Here is a 20,960-nt window from a genome sequence, read left to right on the forward strand (position 1 = left end):
GCAGAATTGTCACAGTTTGATCAGTTTGCTCATCTGTGAAATGAGAGGGAGGCTAGACTCATTGGCCTCTGGGGTCCCTTCCGTTTCTAAGTCTGTGATCTTCTACCACAACCTTAAGAGAAACTAGCCAGTTTTTTCTTATTCTACAGATGAGTAAAAGGATAGCTAGATAAAGAGCCAGTCTCAGAGTCAGGAGAAAGGCCTGGCTTCAAGGCCTGCCTCTGACACATACTTGTCTGTAACTTCTGGTTGCTCCCAAGCAACAGATGCTGCTGTTCATTGGCATAGGGAGCTTCCTGTGAGGAAGGGGCTTGCATCAGTGAAATTACAGGTCTCAACCCCCCACCTGCCCCCCCCCAAAAAAAAGGAAGAATAGATAAACTGAGGCTTGCCCAAAATTATACAGGTGGTAATAAACCATGCACTCAGACCCAGGTCTTCTGACCCTTAAATCCTGAGCTCCTTCCTCTCCACCCCAGTTTAGTCATTTTTCAGTTATGATTCTTTGTGAGCTCTTTTGGGGTTTTCTTGGCAGAGATGCTGGAGTGGTTCGCCATTTCCTTCTCCAGTGAATTTAGGGAAGCAGAAGTTAAGTGACTTACCCAGGGCCGTACTGCTAGTGAGTATCTAAGGCCAGATTTGAGTTCAGGAAGATGAGTCTTCCTGACTCCAGGCTCAGCACTCCATCCACTGCAGCACCTAGCTGCCCCACTCTCCACCCCACTGAGTGGCTAATGATCGTGATCGAATGTTCGGCTGCCCCGTGTCTATGGGAAATACATGTGTGACTTGACAGACACGTTCCCTGGATGATGTTTTCCACGGAGAAAGAAATTAGGCTTTGTGGCTACTTCATGAAGGCTCTCTCTGCCACATAGAGAGACATGAGGGTGGAGAGATATTGGCTTGGCGTCAGGAGGGCCTGGCTGTAGAGCCTGCCTCAGGCACTTACTGGTTCTCTGACCTGACAGGTCGTTTAGCCTCTTGGCTCTTCAGCTTCTTCACCTGCAAAGTTAGGGGTTTGGGCTAGAGGGGCTGGCTTAGCTCTAAGGTCTTTTCCAGCTTCAAATCTAATTACTCTGATAGCTGTGCTCCACTTGGCCTGCTTTTTCTTATTGGGGTTATTTTATTTTCAGCAAGAGCTCATTGGACAGCTATTTACTTTATTCTCTTTTCCAAACTAGAAAACACCTTTTTACAAGACTGTTTGGAAGTGAGGCTACATGGCATGGTGTATCGGTTCTTAACCTGGGCTTAAAATGACCCCTGTAGTGTCACTATCCTCTAATTGAAATTTAGCATTTCCTTCAGTTATGAACGTAGGCAACAAACCGTTCTTCTGAGAAGGGGGCCGTAGGCTTCACCATTCTGGTAAAGGATCCATGACTCGCAAAAAATGGTGAAGAACCCTTTGTATGTATAATGGTCAGAGAGCTAGCCTTTAAGCCAGGATGACCTGGGTTCAAGTCTTTCCTCTGACATATCAATATGATCCTAGAAAAGTCACTTACCCTCTCAGACAAGGGCTGATCACCGTTAACAAAGAAGTTTCCTTATCAAGGAGTTGAATAAGAATAACATTAACTCCCAACAGTAGCTTACATATGCTGTGGTGCTATACAGCTGGAAAAAAAAAACACTTATGCTGAGCATTTTGGTTTTCACAACAATATCAGAATTGATTATCCGTAAGACACAAAGAAGTTGTGTGAAATGCCCCAAATCAGGTCCTACCTAGGAAGTGGTGGAGCTGGGGTCTTTGAGATATTGGGGTTTCCTGCCTCCAGGCCAGTGCTCCCAGCACCAAGGTAGTTCCGAGAAGAGCTTCAGCAGAAAGAGAAAGCATGTGACCCTTCTGTGTCTGGAAGGGATGATTCCATTCTTGAGCTGTTAGAGTTCTGTGTCTACAGATGTTCCTTTTGAAGCTCTTCACTATTTCTTTAATCTTCTCTTTCATTAGGCTTACAACCTATTTAGATGTACAGCGGTGCCTGGAGTATTTGGGCTATCTAGGCTACTCAATATTGACTGAACAGGAGTCTCAAGCTTCTGCCATCACGGGTGATTATATGAATTTTTTTTTATTATGTCTAATTTATAAATACTAAGGAATTAAAATAAATTGGTCTTCATTGTTCTTCCCACACCTTAGCTCTACTATTTTTTCCTATTTTATGATAATTTCTTTGTAATACAGAGGGCAGAAGAGGATTAAAGTTGTTTTCTTTGATTCTTATTCGGGTCTGTGGGGTTTGCTTATTCTTTGTCTTATAAGGTATTGTTTTTATAAGGCCTTTATTTTAAGTGCAGATTGTCCCTTAAAGCAGATGAGTGACCACACAACTTCCTGTTTTCCCTAAGGCAAAATAGAGGCTGAAAAATGGTCCCTCATGTGTGTTTTTATTTGTTTGTTTAGTAACAAGAGATAAAAAGATAGATCTTCAAAAGAAGCAGACTCAAAGAAATGTGTTTAGATGTAACGTTATTGGGATGAAAGGTTGTGGCAAGAGTGGAGTTCTTCAGGCTCTACTTGGAAGAAACTTAATGGTGAGTTTTCAGCTTTCAGAAGTTTAACAAAATGATGTATGCTTGTGTCTTTGTAGATCCCTTTCAAACTGTTGTATTTGGTAGATGGGGATTTAATAAAACTCAGTGACATGTGTATCAGGAGCAAAATATAGTGTAAAGCATTAGTAGTCCTTCTAGAGTTGAACCATTTGAAAAGTACTGAACCAAGTTTTGTCCCTGCCCTAATCGTTCCCAGCATTTGTCTTCCTGGTTTCTTATCCTAAGGTCCCACCTGTGGTGAGCAGCTGGAAATGTGCCCACCCCCACTGAATCTTTCATCTTCTAAATGTTTTATAATGAAAGGACTCCCAAGACTGTGGCCTTTCAGCTTCTAGAAGGTGGCTCTGGAATTGGCATTTTCAGTAATTGATTTTGCCTCATTTTCAACTATTGCTTTATTTATGTAGAACATTTTGAGCCATCAGCATGCGTAGAAAAAAGTCTTTTGCCCCTTAGATGCTGATAACTAAACAATATAAACCAACACAGTTTTCATATTTGCTAAGTGGCAAATAGTGCAGAAAAGAAAAGCTCTTTTATTTGTAAAACTGTACTTTATTAGTGGAAATTTAGTGGCATGATTTCGTATTGTAAATAATAAAAGATTTCTCTTCCACTTTCAGAGGCAAAAGCACATTCGTGATGAACATAAATCTTATTACGCAATTAATACTGTTTATGTATATGGACAAGAGAAATACTTGTTGGTAAGAAATTTTGTGTCCATTTTGCCCATAAAGACTTGAATTTATTTCCATTTGTGCAAGGCCGGGCACAAAGCAGGAGTGAGTTGCCAGTTAATTTATGGAATTCTTAATTGTGATTAAGGGAGTGGGACTGTAAGGGATCCCTGTGGGAGCAGGCACACCCATTTCCTTGGATGTTCACCAGGAAAGACCACAATGGCAGCAAGTGGGGAGTAATACTTGAGTCACACTGGGCCTTTAATAAGGCAGAGAGTGTCCTAGGGATGTGGGGGAGTGGTAGAGGGAGGCAGGTAGTGTGGCAAGAGGATGAGGAGAGGGAGAGGCACAGAGTCATTTACGTAATCTTCGATCAGGGTTGGGGCATACTTGGGCAGCACAGACCAGTTAACAGATGGAGGAGTAGAGGGGATAGGAGTCTGGGGTGTCATTTTTATAGCATTTGGGTAGTAGGGAGTGGACAAACTTTTACTGTGGCTACCTTAGGGTTAGTTCACTAAGATATCCATATCATCTCAAAGTTATTAGCCACATCTTAGGGTTGGTTCATTAGCATAATATTTACTGATGTTCTGCTGGTCTTAACTGCACATGTCCAGAATGCCACGGGCAGGCGGCAGGACCGAGGGCCCTGGCAGTGAGGCCTGGCTGGCTTCCCCTCACTCGGCACGTAGTCTTAGGATGTGGCCTTAGTTAATCTGTGGGACGGTTTCCAGTGGCTCCTCTGCTCCTCTAGTTTATGAGATAATTTGCAAGTAACTGTTATGCCCCCTTCAATTATAGGACCCTCTGTAAGTGACTGCTAGCTCCCCCTTTGCCCTCTTACTTTCTACCCTTTTTACTTTATACTGACTACTTAAAATGCTACCTAGAAGGGGAATTGGTGGTCAGGGGGACCAGGACAAGAGACATTTTTCACAAAAGGGGCTAAATCAATGCTCGTTGGTCGTTTGTGCAGAATAGATCCTCAGACCTTACTTGTGACATGAGTGCACGCCCTGGGTGAATTTGAGCAAGTCATTGACTCCTCAGCGCCTCCGTAATCACCCGCCCGTGATGCTCCCCTAACTTTGGAGGAACTGCTGATCTGCATCAGGGAAGGGAATTTCTGTCCCAAGACCTTCATAGAGTGATTCACATGTCCAGATAAAACAAACCAACCAACCCCTTTGCTACTTTGAAAGAGCTATTATTTCATCACTATGTGAACAAGAAATGAATAGTACAGTTATCAAAGCCTAATCTAGAATCCCATTAGAGAAATAATTTAATTAAATTTGTGTAAGACGAATTCAGTGACAGAAGAAGAGGAGGGCCCAAAAGGGCCTTCTGGGTATCTAAGGGTCTGCCATCAACAGTTGAACTTTTTATAGTCTGCTAATAAAATGACCACATTGAGTTTAAATATATCTGTAGTCCTCCTAGTGAGGATTTATGTTTCTTTTTTTTTTTTGGATTCCTCTTTGCCCTGTGACCCTCTCTTATTAGCATAGAGTAGTGTTTAGATCCTACTGAAGTTTGATGACCATTTTCCAAATGATAACCTTTTTCCAAATTGCTTGAGTCATGCGTGGCTAGTAATGCCGCCCCATGCACAGAAGTGGTTCCAGGAACTTCGAAGCCTAACATGAAGGAAGAGAGGAGAGAAAAGGCAGTAATGGATGGTCAAGTCTCTTGTACAGCTCAGCTTGGGTCATCCTTCTTCCAGTGATTTCTTTGGAGCCTGTATAGAGTGGAAATGAAAGGACAGCCAGCCTTCTTCACAGGCGTTCTTCCTGATTGGGATCAGCTCGGCCGTTCTGTGCAGGATGGACACTTACCCCCCCTTCCTCTTTTTGAAAACATCCAGGGAAATGGTGAACATGACACTTTAGTCCGTGCATCTTTCTCAAAACAGAGACCAAAGAGCAGATGATAGTGATGATTATTCACACACACACACACACACACACACACACACACACACACACACACACACACACACAACCCACTTCAAGTTTTGCAAAGCATTTTACAAATGTTATCTTATTTGATCCTGACAACAGCCCAGGAAGGTACATGCTTGATTATCTCCATTTTTCAGATGAAGAAACATGCAGCAGACAGATCGAGGCTGTGACTTGCTCGAAGTCACACAACTAGTGAATGCCTTAGAATACATTGGAACTCAGGTCTTTCCGACTCCAGGCCCAGGGCTCTGTGCACTATAGCGCCCCCAGCTGCCTCTTAATGTAGAAGCATAACTTTTAGTGTACAATGAGCCATTATCTATTTCCTGGTATTTACATTGATCGTTATCTTTCCTTTCAAGTTGCATGATATCTCTGAATCTGAATTCTTAACCGAGGCGGAGATCATATGTGATGCTGTATGCCTGGTGTATGATGTCAGTAATCCCAAGTCCTTTGAATATTGTGCCAGGATTTTTAAGGTTTGTATCTGTTGTGTTCTGTTATCAAATTCATGCCTATATGGAATTAACAAATCTTTAGCAAGCCTAGAGCATCAGCATAGATTAGTTTCATTTCCTAGATTAAAGAAGGACTGTTCAGATCCTGTTTATAGTCTGAGTGATCTAAACAACCCAAGCCTTTGAGTTGTGATTCTTTCTGTTAATCCTTTTGAAAATAATGATGCCTTCCCAATTTAGAACTGAAACAGTTCACCTTTCATAGACTGATGCTCTTGAATTTTCATGGAGCCATGATTTTGAAGGGTTTTTCCTTTTTTTCTTTGCATAGCAACACTTCATGGACAGTAGAATACCCTGCTTAATTGTAGCTGCAAAGTCAGACCTACATGAAGTTCGACAAGAATATAGCATTTCACCCAGTGACTTCTGCAGGAAACACAAAATGCCTCCACCACAAGCCTTCACTTGCAATACTGCTGATGTACCGAGTAAGGATATCTTTGTTAAGTTGACAACAATGGCCATGTATCCGTAAGTACTTGCTGTCTTGTATTTGCAGGCTGCACGGGTCACAGGGGCATTGCATGCCACGGTCAGTCATGAGGGTGGAACGCTGCCACATCGAAGTGATTTAGCAACAGAAAGAGACCTGTCAGTGAGAAAAGTACAAATCAAAGAGAATACAGTTTTATTTGGAAGGTATTTTATTTCTCGGAGATTGAATAATCCATAAAAAAGCAGCCCTTGTTTTAAAAACAAAGCCTACTGCCATATATAATGGTGCCTTTGAGAGATCATCACACAAACCAAAAAAGAATTTGTTTCTTTGGTTTTTATCCAGTGTGTGAGAATTGGCGTTTTTCATATGAACTTTCTCTCCTGCTGGTAGTTAATTGTCATTGGAGATGAGGGAGAGTAAGGCAAAAGAAAGTTCAGTTGTATAAACTGCACAACCTAGTGTGAAGGGAATCTGAGCTGGATAAATGCTCTCCGTTCATGGCTATGAGCCACAATTTTGTGTACATTTACAGTATACTGGCACATATGTGTATGTATACACGTGCACAGAGCTGGTCATGTTAAGTTGACTGTCTTAAAATGCATGACTGAGGCATATTCTGATAGTGCTCTCTGAGAGAGAGAGATACATTTTGTTTTGCAACAAAAGTCTCATATTTCGGGCAGTGCGTTTCTTAGGAGTTTAAAGTGAAAAATTCACTATTATACACATCTTATTCATCATATAGATCTTGACATTTTCTTATGAAAAAATACAGTATGATTAAGAGTAATAATCAGACATTGCTGTAAGCCAGATTGGTTTATCTTCTTCCCAGCAAAAGAATAATTTTGGAACGTTAGCATATTACGGATTTTAAAAGTCAAATAGTTGACTCTTCTGCCGTTCCACTGATGCCTTAAAAAAAAAACAAAGCCCTTAAAATTCTAAGTACTTTCTAATGGGATGAGAAATCATTCCTAGTACTATAAGACTAGTAATTCCTTGTATTTGTACAATTTATATGATATTATTGCTTTAAAACGTATATGCAGAGAGGATCATTATAGAGACAGATGCCACTAAGACATTAACAACATTAATAGAATAGAGAATTTGAGGAAAACTCTGGGTCTTTTCTAAAAAAAAACTACTTTGTAAGTTATTTTTTTCCTTATAGTTTCCCAGGGATTTTGCTGATGTTTTCTTTCAGGATTGCCAAATGTCTTTTCTTATAATTCTTTTTAATATTCCATAATCACGTAGAAACGCACTGCTTGGTAAAGCTTATTGCTTGGTGTCTGGTGTCTTTTTTATAATGTATGCTTTTAACATGTTTTTATATATATCTTTTTATGTAGATTTGCATTTTAAAATGCATCTCACAGTATACATGTATGCATATGTATACACACGCATATTTGAAAAATGTACATACATTGAAACTTGTTCTATGGTTAATCTGAAGCTCCTTCTCCTGAAGCCTCTTGCTGTTGCTAGGCATACTTTGCATCCTGCCGTTCTTGATAGATAGAGCTTTATGTATGTTAAAGACTTAGATTCAATTTATAAAATAACAGATGGATTCCAGTATGACAGCTGGTAATGGCTTTAGTATCAGTGATGATCTCATCCTCACAAGTCATGTTTTTAAAAGGAATGTTTTGGTTCTTATTGAAACTTAACTAAAATTTTTTTTCTCCATGGGATACTGCTAATCTTCCCTAACCATCCCACCACCATCTGCCATGACCCTCCTCAGTTCTCACCAGTGCAGCCATGTCCAGCTGAGAAGCCTCTGGCCATGCTTAGAGGTTGCTAGAGGGGTAGTTGATTGATTCCCTAGTGGCCCCTCTTCTGAAGGCCCTGCCCCTCAGGCCTCTAGAGGAAGGATGTGGGGGGACCTGTCCAGGTATCACATGTTGACTGGGCTTGACCAGCTGGCCATCATTAAAGAGCAGCTTTGGCCCTTGGTCGTATGGGTTGAGGTACAGTGAGTCGTGCCCTGCGGCTCTTCCAAATTATTCCCCTCCACTCGAAAAGCCGCTAAATTCGTGCCCGTCCTGATTCCATGTGGGGTCAGTGTTGCCCCCTCATTCCATAGCTAGAGTCCCAGGCGCTGCCTGCCAGGCCCAGCAGCTCCTGCGTTTCAGTGGAGAGGCTCCAGGGAGATGAGGAAACACTTTGGGTTCCTTTGGAACCCAAAGTGATGGGTAAATTGAGGGTGGGGGTGGGATTCCTGCCTCTCCGAAAGTGAATAGACTTGTCTTTTGTTGTCTTTTATTCACCAGCAGCACTTACTCCTTCCTGGTTTTCAAGCATGTGTGTGTGTGCTAGGGGAGGGGGAGTGGAGATTATTTTAAATGCAAACAAAACTTCATCCTGTTGGCGGATTGTTTTTTTTTTTTTTGAATTCTGATGAGGGTGCCATCTAACGCTGTGCAGACACTAAAAATCCTGCAATCATAATTTTTTTTTCAAAAGCGCAAGTTTTGACCCGTGCCCTTAGGTCTTATACATGGGTGTTGTGGCCATCTGGTCGCCTCAGGGAGCTTCCCACTCTGCACAGCTTTAGTCCACCCTTCGCTGCCCCTTTCCTCCGTAAGTGTTGCTGATGCTTTAGTCTCTTTAAAACAACAACAACTGCAAACAATTGGCACGGCCCCGCGGTGCCTCATGGGTGAGTAAGAACTCAACTGTGTCCTTCTGTGTGTTTTCGCAGCCATGCCCGGTTACGCTGTCTGTGCGCCTGCAACAGGTGCACATTCTGCATCTGTCAGAGCTTCCTCAACTCAGACTTGCTGCAATCTGTAAAGAACAAACTCTTCACGGCAGTTCTTACCAGGTCCTCGCTTTATTTACTGCCTGCCGGGCATTCTATTAAAGTACCAAAGAAAGAAAGTAGATACTTTTCTTTTTGATACAGATTTTTCACTACGTAGCCACCACGGGCCAGGAGACTAGTCTTAAAATGCAACTAATTGGCACTAAAACTTTCATTGTGCTGAATGGTGGTTTGTACTTAGGATTTGTGACCATTCTTCGTAGTTTCTTAAAGATAAGAGATGGATTTGGGGATGCTGTGATGGAATGAGTAAGGAAGATTTGGGGTTTTGCTTTAAGGAGGCTGATGTTTTTATTTTTTTTTTAATATTGAATGATAATAGAGAGACTGAAGTAGACATATTTTAATAATGTTGGAAAGTCGAAGACACCTGGAATACAAAGATCACAGTGGTAGGTGGTATTTTATTGTACTGAGTTTATTCAGACACATTAAAATGTTATCCAAGTGACCTTACAGATGTTCATGGCATATTAGATTTGTCTAAACTAGTGGGTGTGTTGTGAGGAAAACTGTAGCTTCTTAACCTGTATTCTTGACGCTAACTGAGTGGCTTTGACTCCTCAGCAACATAGCATCTCACGTCACCTGAATTAAGGGCCGAGAGGAATATGGGAAAGGGATTTCAGGGCCAGCAGGGCCACTTTTTGAGAGTTGTGTTTTTATAAGTTCTTGTCTCCTGGCATGTGAGAGGTGTGACTGTAAAGTAATACCACTGGATTGTTTCACAGAACAGAACTTATTCCTACAAATAATCTTGTCTCCTTCAGTGCAGTCATTCTCAAAGTTCTTATATTTGCTTCAGCAGCATTGCCAGGGATCAGAAATGTATCTGGAAACCCTCTTTTGGAATCTTCTTCAAGCCCATGGCATTTTTTTAGAATATCCTTCATGCTGGCAAATCTTTGTCTTTTGGTGGTAGATTTAATTTATTTTTTTAAGCATTCAGATGTTGTTCAGAATTAAGTCTGGTAAATAAAATTGCAGTCAAACTGAGTAAAGAGAGTGAGATATGATGACCACTTTATTTCTAGTGTAGCTTGTAAACTGGCTCTAAAGGCAATTCCAAAAGAGAAGATCCAGAAGTGGTTCAGACTATAGTGACTGGTGAAATATTATTGGATTGTAAAAATTCAGTTAAGTTTATTTAAAAATCCATCTTATTACTTTATTGTGACACCTTTACAAACATTGGCCATACAGAAACCATTCTGTTGATTTGATAAAAGAATAGCAGCCAAAATAAATAATTCTCCCACCCAGTGGCTCCATATTCATAGACTCATTACAAATCATGCTCTCATTTAGAACAAGAATTGCTAATACAGCATACTACAGAGAAGGTCATTTGGCCTCCACCTGGCCATATCTAATGATGGGAACTTTTTAAAATAGTCGTGCCACCGAATAACCCAGTAACTCCTTGTTGGAATAAATTTTTTTCCTTATTCCATTTCTGCAGCGTCACCCATTAGTCCTCTCTTTCCTGTAGAAAAGCACAAACATCGTCTCACTTTTTGGCACGCTCATCATGTCTCCCTTTATTCTTTTCTTCTGTAGGTTAAATAGCCCATTTCCATTCCTCAGATGAGATCCTCCCTGTCCTAGTTGCCTGTGACCACTGTCTGGTTTGGTAGCATTCCTCTTTAGATGTGACTCCTAGGACTGAGCACGACTCTCCAGATGTAGTGTGACCCCCGCACAATGCAGTTTAATATTTTTTCTAATCTGTCTACTGTATTTCTATTAATGATGTTAGCTCTTTAAAAAGCTACGTCTCACTGTTGGCTCATACTTATCATCTTAATGTGAGCTACTCCCAAACCAAGGCTCCCCTGCCTATTTTATACAATCATTTTTTTTTAACCTAAATGCAGGAATTTATATTTATCTCTGTTAAGATTCATCTTGGTTTTGGCCCATCGTTCTAGCCTGTTGAAATTATTTTGAATCTGTAGTCTGTTTTATTAGCTCTACCTCCCAGTGCTTTGTCATTTGCAAAGTTTGTAAGAATTTTTTTTATGTCTTCATCCAAACTGCTGCTGAGAGTGTTGGATTTGTAAATCCCAGCTTGCCCCTGGTAAGACTCCACTGGAAGAAATGTCCTGCAGATTGAAAGAGAACCCTGTCAGTACTCTTTTGGACAGCAGCTGAATCTCCTTATATCAGGGTTTCATCGTCATTATCTGCAAGGATGTCACAGGAGCATATTATCTATTTGCTGAAATCATTTACAGTGTATTCATGGTATTCCACAGATCTCCCAATCTTGTGGTTTTATATAAAAAAGGAAATGAGGTTGATTTGGCATGATATTTTCTTAGGTGAATCCACATGGGTTTCTAATAATTATTGCTCACAAACCCATAGACTTACAGAATTTTAGAAATGAAAAGGAGCTATGTCCTCTATGCCCAGCCCCTTCATTTTACACATTAGGAAACTGAGGCCCAGAGGTTATTATGACTTAACCAAAGACACATCGCCAGTTAGGTCAGAGTTGGACTAGAAATCAAGTCTTCTAACTCTCAAGTTGAGTGCTCTTTTTACTACATAGTACTGTTCTCCATTGATAATCCATTCTAGACATCCCTAGCAACTTTTTCTTTCTTTTTTTTTGTTTGTTTTTGCTAGGCAGTGGGGTTAAGTGACTTGCCCAGGGTCAAGCGTCTGAGGCCAGATTTGAACTCAGGTCCTCCTGACTCCAGGACCAGTGCACCACCTAGCTGCCCCCACCTAGTGACTTTTTATTACCGATTGGTGTTTCACAGGGTATCTTGGAGTGCGGTGTGTAATGTGTATTATCTTTTTATCTTTATCACATATTATATTTATATTCTTTTTTTACCTGGGTTCTTTTGGTGGCCACCGTGACTTTAGGCCAATACTTTTGACCTAATGTGCAACACAAGGGAGGTAGGGTACATAAGAAATGCTATGGAACCATTCACTGGATCACTTTGCATCCCTGATCTCTGAAGAATCATAGGTACTTTAACTACATCCATTTGTCAATTGGAAATAGCTTGATGTCTGCCAGTAACAGCAGGATTTTTTAACTCTGATGTGAAAATAGCTGAAAAATTAAATGTTGACAGCTTAGGAAGGGGAAAAGAAATGATCCGTTGGACTCCTACCAGCTAGTCCCTTTCAGGCGTGGTTTCTTAACAGTTCATCCAGAAAGATAACCCCTCATCTGTTAAACAGCATTGGGACCTCTTGTGTTTCTGATTTTGTTCCCTAGGATAAGAGGCTGACTATTAACCATTTTGTTTTTTTTTTTTAAATCTCTTGATTCTGTTTAGCTGCGTACATGTTGTATTCGGCATGTAAAACTGAAAACACAAACAGAGTGATGTTTATTGAACTCCTTTTCAAAGTACAAACCATTGTACTTGCACTAAGGTGATTCTGCTCTTGCCTGCTCTGTTCAGGTGTTTCTTTTTATATGATGATAAATTATATTGTTAACCTGTCTTCAGAGCTTTTTCGTCCCAAGTCACTTAACCTCTGCCTCAGTTCCCCAACTGTAAAGTGAAAGTAGTAACAGCATCTACCTCATCAGGTTATTGTGAGGCTGAAAAGAAGTAATATTTGTAAAGTGCTTAGCACAGTGCCTAGCATACAGTAAGTGCTTAATAATGCTTATTTCCTCCCTGCGTCTTCCTGAACTGTTCCATAATGACAGCTATATTAGTTGGAAAAATGAAAAATACGTTCTATGTACATTTTATGCTTATTTTTATATCTAATTCTTCTTGCAGAAAGTTGCCAAATTTCTTGATTTTTTTTTTAATGTGGAGTCAAAATTAGTATAAAAGTGCAAATTATACCATTTGTTTGACGTACCCAAGACCTTTTTAGTGGTCCTCCTTCCAAACTCATACACTCCCATGCTGTGCATGAGAATCGTTAATCTAACGTAGGGCTTTATGTGATTTTAATTTCTTCTTGTAGGCATTCATTGGCGCTCCTCTGCTGCTTGGTCACTTTTTACAGCTTTTCTTTGTACACGTCCCACGTGTATTTCTGTGTCAAGCTCTCCTGTTTATTTTAGCCACGTATTTATCAAATAATCTTCTGCTTGGGGACTTTATTTTGTGGCTTGCTTGTTTCCCACTTTTGTTTTAGAATTGCATTTCTTCCATTCCATTTTAATTATTTGCATTAGTGTAGTCAAATCATTCAATCGTGTATGTACCATGAGAGCAGCATTTTACTCTGGTAAAATTTTACATCTGAGTAGAAGATGATTATACCTTTCCATCCATGAGTTAGGGTTCTTGTGCCCATTAGGACTCCCAGCAACATTTTTGAAATCAGAAACTTACTTGATTACAGGAATTTACAGAATTGGTTACCAGTACAGATGTGAGCTCTAATGGCCGTCAGTTCTGTCTTCAGAGCCTGTCATTTCAATCCACAACCGTTTTTAGAAGAGATCTTCCCATTTTCAAACCTTTAGAGTTATTCTGTGATGGAGGTTCCCTAGAAATAGGACATCCTGCTCCATGCCTTGAGCAGCACACTAATAAAAACATGGTTTTCCAAGGAAGCTTTTTGTTGTCTCGCCTATAAATTTGTAAGTTACATCGCCTTTATTCATTCACTCAGATGTTTGTTACTGAGTGCCCACTTCTTTGCCAAGCACTGGGGGAGATGCAAAGTTCTTTCACAGATCACTTTTGCTTCCATCATTTCCTACCTTGTATTATACTTATTTATGTTTAAAGTATGGCCGTTTTCCTTGCCTCCAGTATACCATGAGCTCCTTAAGGCAAAGTCTTTTTTTAATGTTGTACCCCAAGCATCTCATGGAATCTCTGAGGTGCCTAATAAATGTTTGTTCAGTTGGTAAGATAAGACACAAACACAAATAGTTATAATATGGAACCTCAAATGTTACACATATTAAATAGGTTGGTTGTGTGGAAGGATTTTGTCCTTTTCTTTCTAGTTTGAAAGCAAAATGGTGGTGCCTGACTGCAATTCAAGGAACTCACTATACATTTGACATTCAGTTAGGCTTTCCTCGTGAAAGCGGGTGGTTCCTTGCAAAAGTTTGCTCACTGTGTTCACCTACTTTACACAGGAACTTGTTAAAGTCTCCTCTAGTAAATTGCTGCTGCTTGCATCTTTTAGATTTTGTTGTTAGTTGACAAGTATCTATTTATTGGTATGTTAAAATATCAGGCAAGCTGTGGTTTGCCTTGTCTGGTGCTCTTTGTCCGTTTAGGTGTACTTAGATGATATTAGAACATTTTTCTATAATTTCCATCTTCTCCAAATCTTGATTCTGCTGATGTCCAGGGAAGCATTCCTGGGCATGGGGCCACAGTTCTGTCCTTTTGCAAAATGTGTCAGTATTAAGGCATGCTCAGTTAACAGCTTGCTTATAGAATGTGGTGCTAGTAACCCACGTTGGGCATTTGTATTGTAAATTCTAAAAATATTTTGGGAAAAAAACCAGATTGAAACATTTCATGTCACCAAAATGATGCATTCTGTCGTGGCTCTGGGGCCTAGAGTTTGAATGAATAGAATCAACTTTTATATTAAAAATGAATATTCAAAATACTCTTTGCCAAAGAAGGAATAAAGGAGAATGAAGTCAGAAAACTGACAGCCACGTAATTTCAAAAAAAGCATTTCTTTGCAAGACATTCTAAAAATCTGAGAGACTAATTTTCTTTTGACTAGAACACTTGGTTATTCAAGGTACAGCAGCAGAGTAGGGACCAACTAGTCTTAGAGTCAGGAAGAACTGGATTCCCATCTTGTCTCTGACCCGTAACTAGCAAATCACTTAAATCCAAGGATCTGAGTCCCTGAGGATCTGAGATACAGATAGTTGACAATCTGTATCACTGGAGGAAATCTCTACATTCAAAGTCCTGGGCCCTGACACCCCCAGGCCCTCCCCATTAAAAAAAACCCCAAAACCAAGCAGGACGTGACTTACAGTCACCTGCGCTTTAGTTTGGGGAGGCCTGGATTGCTTTTTCATTCTGTGTCTCTAGTGTTATGACGACTAGAGTGTGGTAGTAGCTATGGTTGTAGGTGCATGTCAGCTCGGACTTTGTAGAAACACTGTGGTAATTTATTTTGTTCTTCTAAGTTAATTTCAAGGCTAGAGTGTGAGTGTGCATGCACATGTGTGTGGAGTGGTTGGAAGGGATGTAAGATTGCAGAGGAGAAGGAGAAGGGGAAAGAATCATTGGAGGAGGCACAAGAGCATTGGCAATGGTCCTTGCCCTGGGCCTAGTCTTCCTCCGCTTTCCCTTTCCCATCCTCAGATCCTGGATCTGGAGGGGAGGGGCCTTCAGAGGCTGGCTGGTCCAGAAACCCCGAATTCTGCAGATGAGGAAATGAGGACCAGGGTGACTTGCCCACAGTCCCACAGGTGGTGAGAGTCAAAGGTGGGACTGGAACCTAAGCCCCCACCCACTCCAGAATTAGTGACTTCCTTCCTACCATGCCCCGCTCCCTCGTACCCTGCTTCTCAGTATGCTGACCGGTTTTAGTAGGAGCACATCCAAGACCCCTGAATACTGAGTTTACAGGTCATTTTGTTAAACAAGCCCCAGAAAGCTTATTGTAATCTAGGGAATTCTTCCTGTTGTGAAGTCGCCTGCCTTTGATGCTAAAGAAAATAAATTATTCTTGATCCCATTTTAACCTCCCCTCACCCCTAATTTGGCACCCTGCCAAAGTGTATGTAACAAGAGAATTAATGTGATGTATTGGAAAAGGTGCTTGACTCAAGGGTCACATGGCCTAGGCTTCTGAAGCCTGGCTTTACCAGATCACCTGGAGACATCTCAATTAACCTCAGCTTTCTCCTCTGTAAAATGGACGTAGTAATTGAGGAAAGTGCTTTCTATATAATAAAGTACTTTATTTCACTGGTTAGTTACTCTCCCCTTCTCCCCCCAATTTGTACATTCTAGGGTAGATTGAATTCTGATCGAGTCCTTTTGGGATTACTAATAAATGTATTGATGTGTGCCCAATATAAAATTTCAGCATATTTTTCAAATTTTAAAAAAAACTTTACATTTGGTTTTATAAAGCAAAAAAAACAAGGGAAGTGGAAACGTATATTCACTGTTGCTAATATTTGTCATTTTGCAGGGACTTAGAGCTCACCCTGCACATATATAATTACATGGTAATATACACTGTGTTTTAGGCACCTATATAAACACTATTCACTTAAGTAAAGGCTGCTTCAAGCATTTAATCATACTTAATTCGTTATTTATGTTCTAATCAGATATTGCCACTAAGAATTGCTGAACTGTATGATCTTATGCTGGCAAGCAACATTAGGAGATCTTGGAATGGTAGTTGAGGTAGCAAAGACATGTCAAAAGATATCGACATGTCTTCTAGAATGGTAATTGGTGTGAGCCCCTATGAAAGATTTGTGCTTTGGGATCACTGAGGTGTGGTTTTGGCTTGCCTTTGGGCAGTTTTATGAAACCAGTACTTGTACCTAGGCTAAAGATCTCCCGAAATAACAAACATGAATCAGATGTTGCTACCTCCTTGACTAATACCTATTAGATTCCTCTGGTTTCTGTTCATGTGATGTCACTTAACTGAGTAATGACAGATGTGCTGTCAGATTTATAAATGCCTTCTCTGTTATAAATACTGCCTAGTTAGTACAGCTTTCAAGTACATTTAGTAAAAGAATAATTTATTTTCCCAAGTATGTTTCTATATCCCAGAATGTCTGTAACACTGATGAAGATGTTGGAGTATTTTATGAGTAAGTGGTTGCTTCCCTTAAGTATTACAGTAAACCAGTGGCATTAAGGGAATATATTTGTGTGAGCCAGGCCCTAGCAGTGTGCATTTAATGTTTCTCCTGTATAGATATGTGCATCTGTATTACATAGAGTGCTGGGGGGAATAGATAAATACTGTTTTGCAAAGCTAATGAAAACTGAGCTGTCAAGTCAGGATGGATATTTTCTTCAGTAGCCGTCCCCTGTTATAACTCCAACAAAGAGGAGCCTACATTAAACATCTTTACAGAACTAGACATTCTGTGTTGGCAAATCCTTTTGACTGTATTTTTCATATGATTATAGGAAGCCCGTCTTTCCTCTCCTTCCCCAAAGTTAAAAAAAATAAAAACAAACAAAAAACACCTGTTCTCCATGTTGGTAAAATGTGAGATTAATCCCAGTAAGGAGATAGGGACTAAAGGGGGGTTTCTGAAGCAGAGAAGGTAAGAAACTCACCCTTGATACTGAGTGGAGAAATCTTATTGCTTTGGCTGCTGTCGGAGCCCACTACAAAGATAGGCTCTGTAACGTACCTGTAGCCTGTGTTCCTATTTAAAATAATGTCCCTGTTGACTTAAAGTAGTTTAGAGGGGCAGCTAGGTGGCACAGTGGATAAGAGCACTGGCCCTGGATTCAGGAGGACCTGAGTTCAAATCTGGCCTCAGACACATGACACTTACTAGCTGTGTGACCCTGGGCAAGTCACTTAACCCCATTGCCTAGCTAAAAACAAAAAAACAAAAAAAAATAAAGTAGTTTAGAGACTCTCACTAGCCGTGAAAACATCAGTCAATGTAAACTTGTGTGTTTTTTGTAGTTTCTAAGATGTTCGTTGGGGATATGTGTTGGTTTTCATACACAGTGGTTAATTAGTCTGCAGGTAAAGGTAAAAGAGTTAGACTCTGGGTGATTTACCCCTTTGGTGTTTGGGTGATCCAGATAAATCAGGACCTGGCCGTTAGCCTTGTTATAAACGGATACTTGATGTGCCCATATTTGCCAAAAAGTGCCAGATGGTAGTGGTTTCAAGGAGTTAATCGATGTGTCTCATATTTATCATTAGAAACAGCGGTGAGGAGAATAGAAATGAGTATAAGAGCCATAGAGTTGCTTGTTCAGGTGTTAAAGGTTATTTTTAACAAAATGTTTATTGGATGTGATAACTCCATTATAGAATAAATTTGTTTGAAGTCTGAAAAAGGTAGGAAGAATAAGACAAAACACAGAAACCAAATTTATATTATGGGGTGTGTAACTGAGAGGTATATTTTAAGACCCTTGCTGTGTTGAGCTGTGCCATGAACCACAACTGTGCATGTGTGCAAAAGGTTAAGAGCCCAGGTAGCTGAGTGGGGTGCCACGCTGTTAGCAGACGACGAAGGCAGTATTGTTCACCAGGTGCACGCTGTCAGCTCCGTAGAAGATTCCATCTTCATGGAGTCATCTCACGGTCCACTTTTTCTTGAAGCCAGGTAACATTTCCCATGCTCACTGGTTTGACCCCGCTGGGTGTTTTCCAGTTGGAAAAACTGAAACCCAGATATCTAGTTCCTTAAGTGATTAAAAAAGAAAAAGATATTGTGTGTTAAAAGAACTAACTTGTAAGATGGAATGCACCTGTGTTATCATTTTACTCTTCAAAACACACATAAAGAATAATTTTAAAAGAGAGATTTACTTTTCTTTTGATGTGTGAGGGAGAGCATTGGAGTGCTGTGCTGCTGGGCAGTACTGATAAGCATGGAATACTGAGGCTTGGGGCTTATGGAATGCAGAATCACTCTAGCTGCAACATGCAGTGAAATGTTTAGGAACTAAGGTAATTCTGCAGTCTGTGGCTAGTCAAGGGGCAAAATAATTTGGTATAATTTATGCCTTGGCTATTAACTCTCTTCTGCATGTTTTATACACTCGGTGTCCCGTTCTTGAAGACATTTAACTTTCACCTAAAATCTGTTTCTTCAATGTAGGTAGGTCTAAAAATAACCCAGCCTAGACAATACCCATAAACCCTTTAATCCGTAGGTTTCCCACATCACCTCAGTTGCATTTGCTTAACTAAAACTTTGGTGACACTTGATTGAATAAAGTCCTTGGTCCCACCTTGGCTTTAAAGCTTTATCTTCCTTGTGGTAAGCTGTCATACTTGAGGCTCTTGAGGATGGCCAGCAGTGTTTTTAACTGAGCATGTTCACAAACTTAGTTTGTGGTAGTGGGGGAGATTGGGGTCAGTGGCTGTCCGACTCTTGTCATGCATAACATGGCTTCTTTTATGTCATCCAACCACTTTCATTCTACCATGTTACATTGCATCTTTTGGGTTGTACTGCTGTCACTGCCTGTTTCACTAACACCTGGTTTTCTATTAACAAGTTTTTAATGTGATGCAAACTAGTGCTGGTTTTTTTTTCCTTTGGTGGGGGAGGATTCCTTTAAATTTTTAAAAGGGGACTAGGATTTCTAAAGTTTGATTTATCACTGCTCTTAGAAAAGTATTGCCACTTGTCACTAAGCTACCTAGTGTATCTTGAGTTTCCTGGAGGGTGATTTTGCTCATTGTTTGAATTGAGCAAAATCGCTTTCAAAGATGTGAAAACGTGATTGTATTTCTCACTTTTGATAACCAGCAGATAATTTAAAATAGTGGGTTGGTTTTTTACCTACTTATTGGTCTTTCTTCATGACAAAAATGCAGTAATGAAAAATCCTAAACCTCCTCTATTCCAAAATGTTAGCTAATTGCAAAGCTCCTACCGCTTTTCCTCATAGACAGTAATGGCCGAACTTTGTTATCAGTTGTAATGATGAAAAGCTTCAGTAAACGTAGCAGTTTTGAATTAGCCTGACAAGTGTCCTAATACTTCCCTAAAAGTTCTTGATGTAACACTGTGTTCTCAGATAAATCCTGTTTTTGAAATTGCTTCTGTTTTCTGACTGCAGGCACGTGACGCAAGCCGACCTCAAGAGCTCCACGTTTTGGCTTCGAGCAAGTTTTGGTGCTACAGTATTTGCAGTTTTGGGGTTTGCCATGTATAAAGCATTGTTGAAACAGCGATGATTTAAACAAGTACAATATCGGCCCTACCAAAAACCTATACTTTTATGTACATTCTGAATGCTTTAAATTCTGCTAGAAATGTTGAGATATTTATATATGCAGAGTTACTTTATTAATATTTGTAATTCTTGCATAAGAGTATTTTAAAAGATAGCAGTGACTGCAGTATTGGCCAGTATAAGCAAAAGAAAACTCTACTTACTGGCCACAGAAAGGTGGCCATGCTGCAGAGGCCAAAAGGGAATGTTCTGTAAATAATGTACATATTCAGGCAGCAAGATATGTGGCTTCCCGAGAAAACTGAGTTGTGGAAATGCTGTCCATAGATGTTTCCACATAGCATCATATTAGTGTTTAATTGGAACTCACTATCATAGGTTTTAGTTCAACTCAATTGTACTTGCTCATGGATTACTTATTTATTTCACATTCATTTGAAATGATGCTTTGGGGGTGGGGTGGGAGGGGGCTCTAAGCTATATGAGGCACAGTTCACAACTATCTCTCCATGGAGGGTAGGCATCGGTTTTCCAATAGAGTTTTGTTTCCTTTCAAGGACAGCTTTACTCTGGCACACCAGCCACCGAGGCTTGGTACAATCTCTGACGTGCACAGCTGGACGTGAGGCTCCCCTTTGAGGGTGGAGCAAAACTTTCACAAAGTCACTTAGCAAAAGAATCAGTGTAATTGTTGTGTATTCCTTAATTTTTGAGTATGTTGTATTTTTTAAACCCTTTCAGATCACATGGGGGGAGGAGCCAATTTATACATTATGAATGTTTCTAGTTCAAAAGACCATTACTCTTTAATTTCCTCCAAACTGTAAATCATCGTGTCCTGGCTGTGTCTGTGGTGCCAAGGGAGTGCACAGTTCTTGCTCTGTTGTAGAATATCACAGTAGCCGCATGCTTCCTGATGTGTTCTCTACCTGGTTAGAACTCCCTGTAGACAGCAACTTTTTTAAATGAAAGAATAAATCTAATGAATCCAAACCCTCCTGATAAACTTATTTTTTTCATCATCAATCTTTTGAAGTATTTCAATAAATAACTGATGTGTACTGTGTTTCATTTT

The 20,960-nt window shown here is 40.2% G+C and overlaps 1 protein-coding gene across 4 annotated transcripts in view; it reads left to right on the forward strand.

Moving 5' to 3' along the window:
* Positions 1-20,878, forward strand: part of RHOT1 (ras homolog family member T1) — a 69,379-nt gene extending 48,501 nt beyond the window's left edge. For 2 of the 4 annotated variants that reach the window (XM_020963201.2, XM_078154823.1), the window contains 8 exons: positions 1,961-2,061; positions 2,417-2,547; positions 3,192-3,275; positions 5,584-5,703; positions 6,014-6,216; positions 8,907-9,029; positions 18,157-18,300; positions 19,769-20,878. In XM_020963201.2, the coding sequence (XP_020818860.1) occupies positions 1,961-2,061; positions 2,417-2,547; positions 3,192-3,275; positions 5,584-5,703; positions 6,014-6,216; positions 8,907-9,029; positions 18,157-18,300; positions 19,769-19,886 (1,024 nt within the window). In that variant the 3' untranslated portion in view covers positions 19,887-20,878. The remainder of the gene's footprint in view (positions 1-1,960; positions 2,062-2,416; positions 2,548-3,191; positions 3,276-5,583; positions 5,704-6,013; positions 6,217-8,906; positions 9,030-18,156; positions 18,301-19,768) is intronic. The other 2 variants (XM_020963202.2, XM_020963203.2) reach the window with 2 other exon arrangements.
* The last annotated feature ends 82 nt before the right edge of the window (positions 20,879-20,960 follow it).

Source organism: Phascolarctos cinereus, unplaced genomic scaffold (genome assembly GCF_003287225.1).
Source record: "Phascolarctos cinereus isolate Bilbo 61053 unplaced genomic scaffold, phaCin_HiC Scaffold_5;HRSCAF=322, whole genome shotgun sequence".
Taxonomy (NCBI): domain Eukaryota; kingdom Metazoa; phylum Chordata; class Mammalia; order Diprotodontia; family Phascolarctidae; genus Phascolarctos; species Phascolarctos cinereus.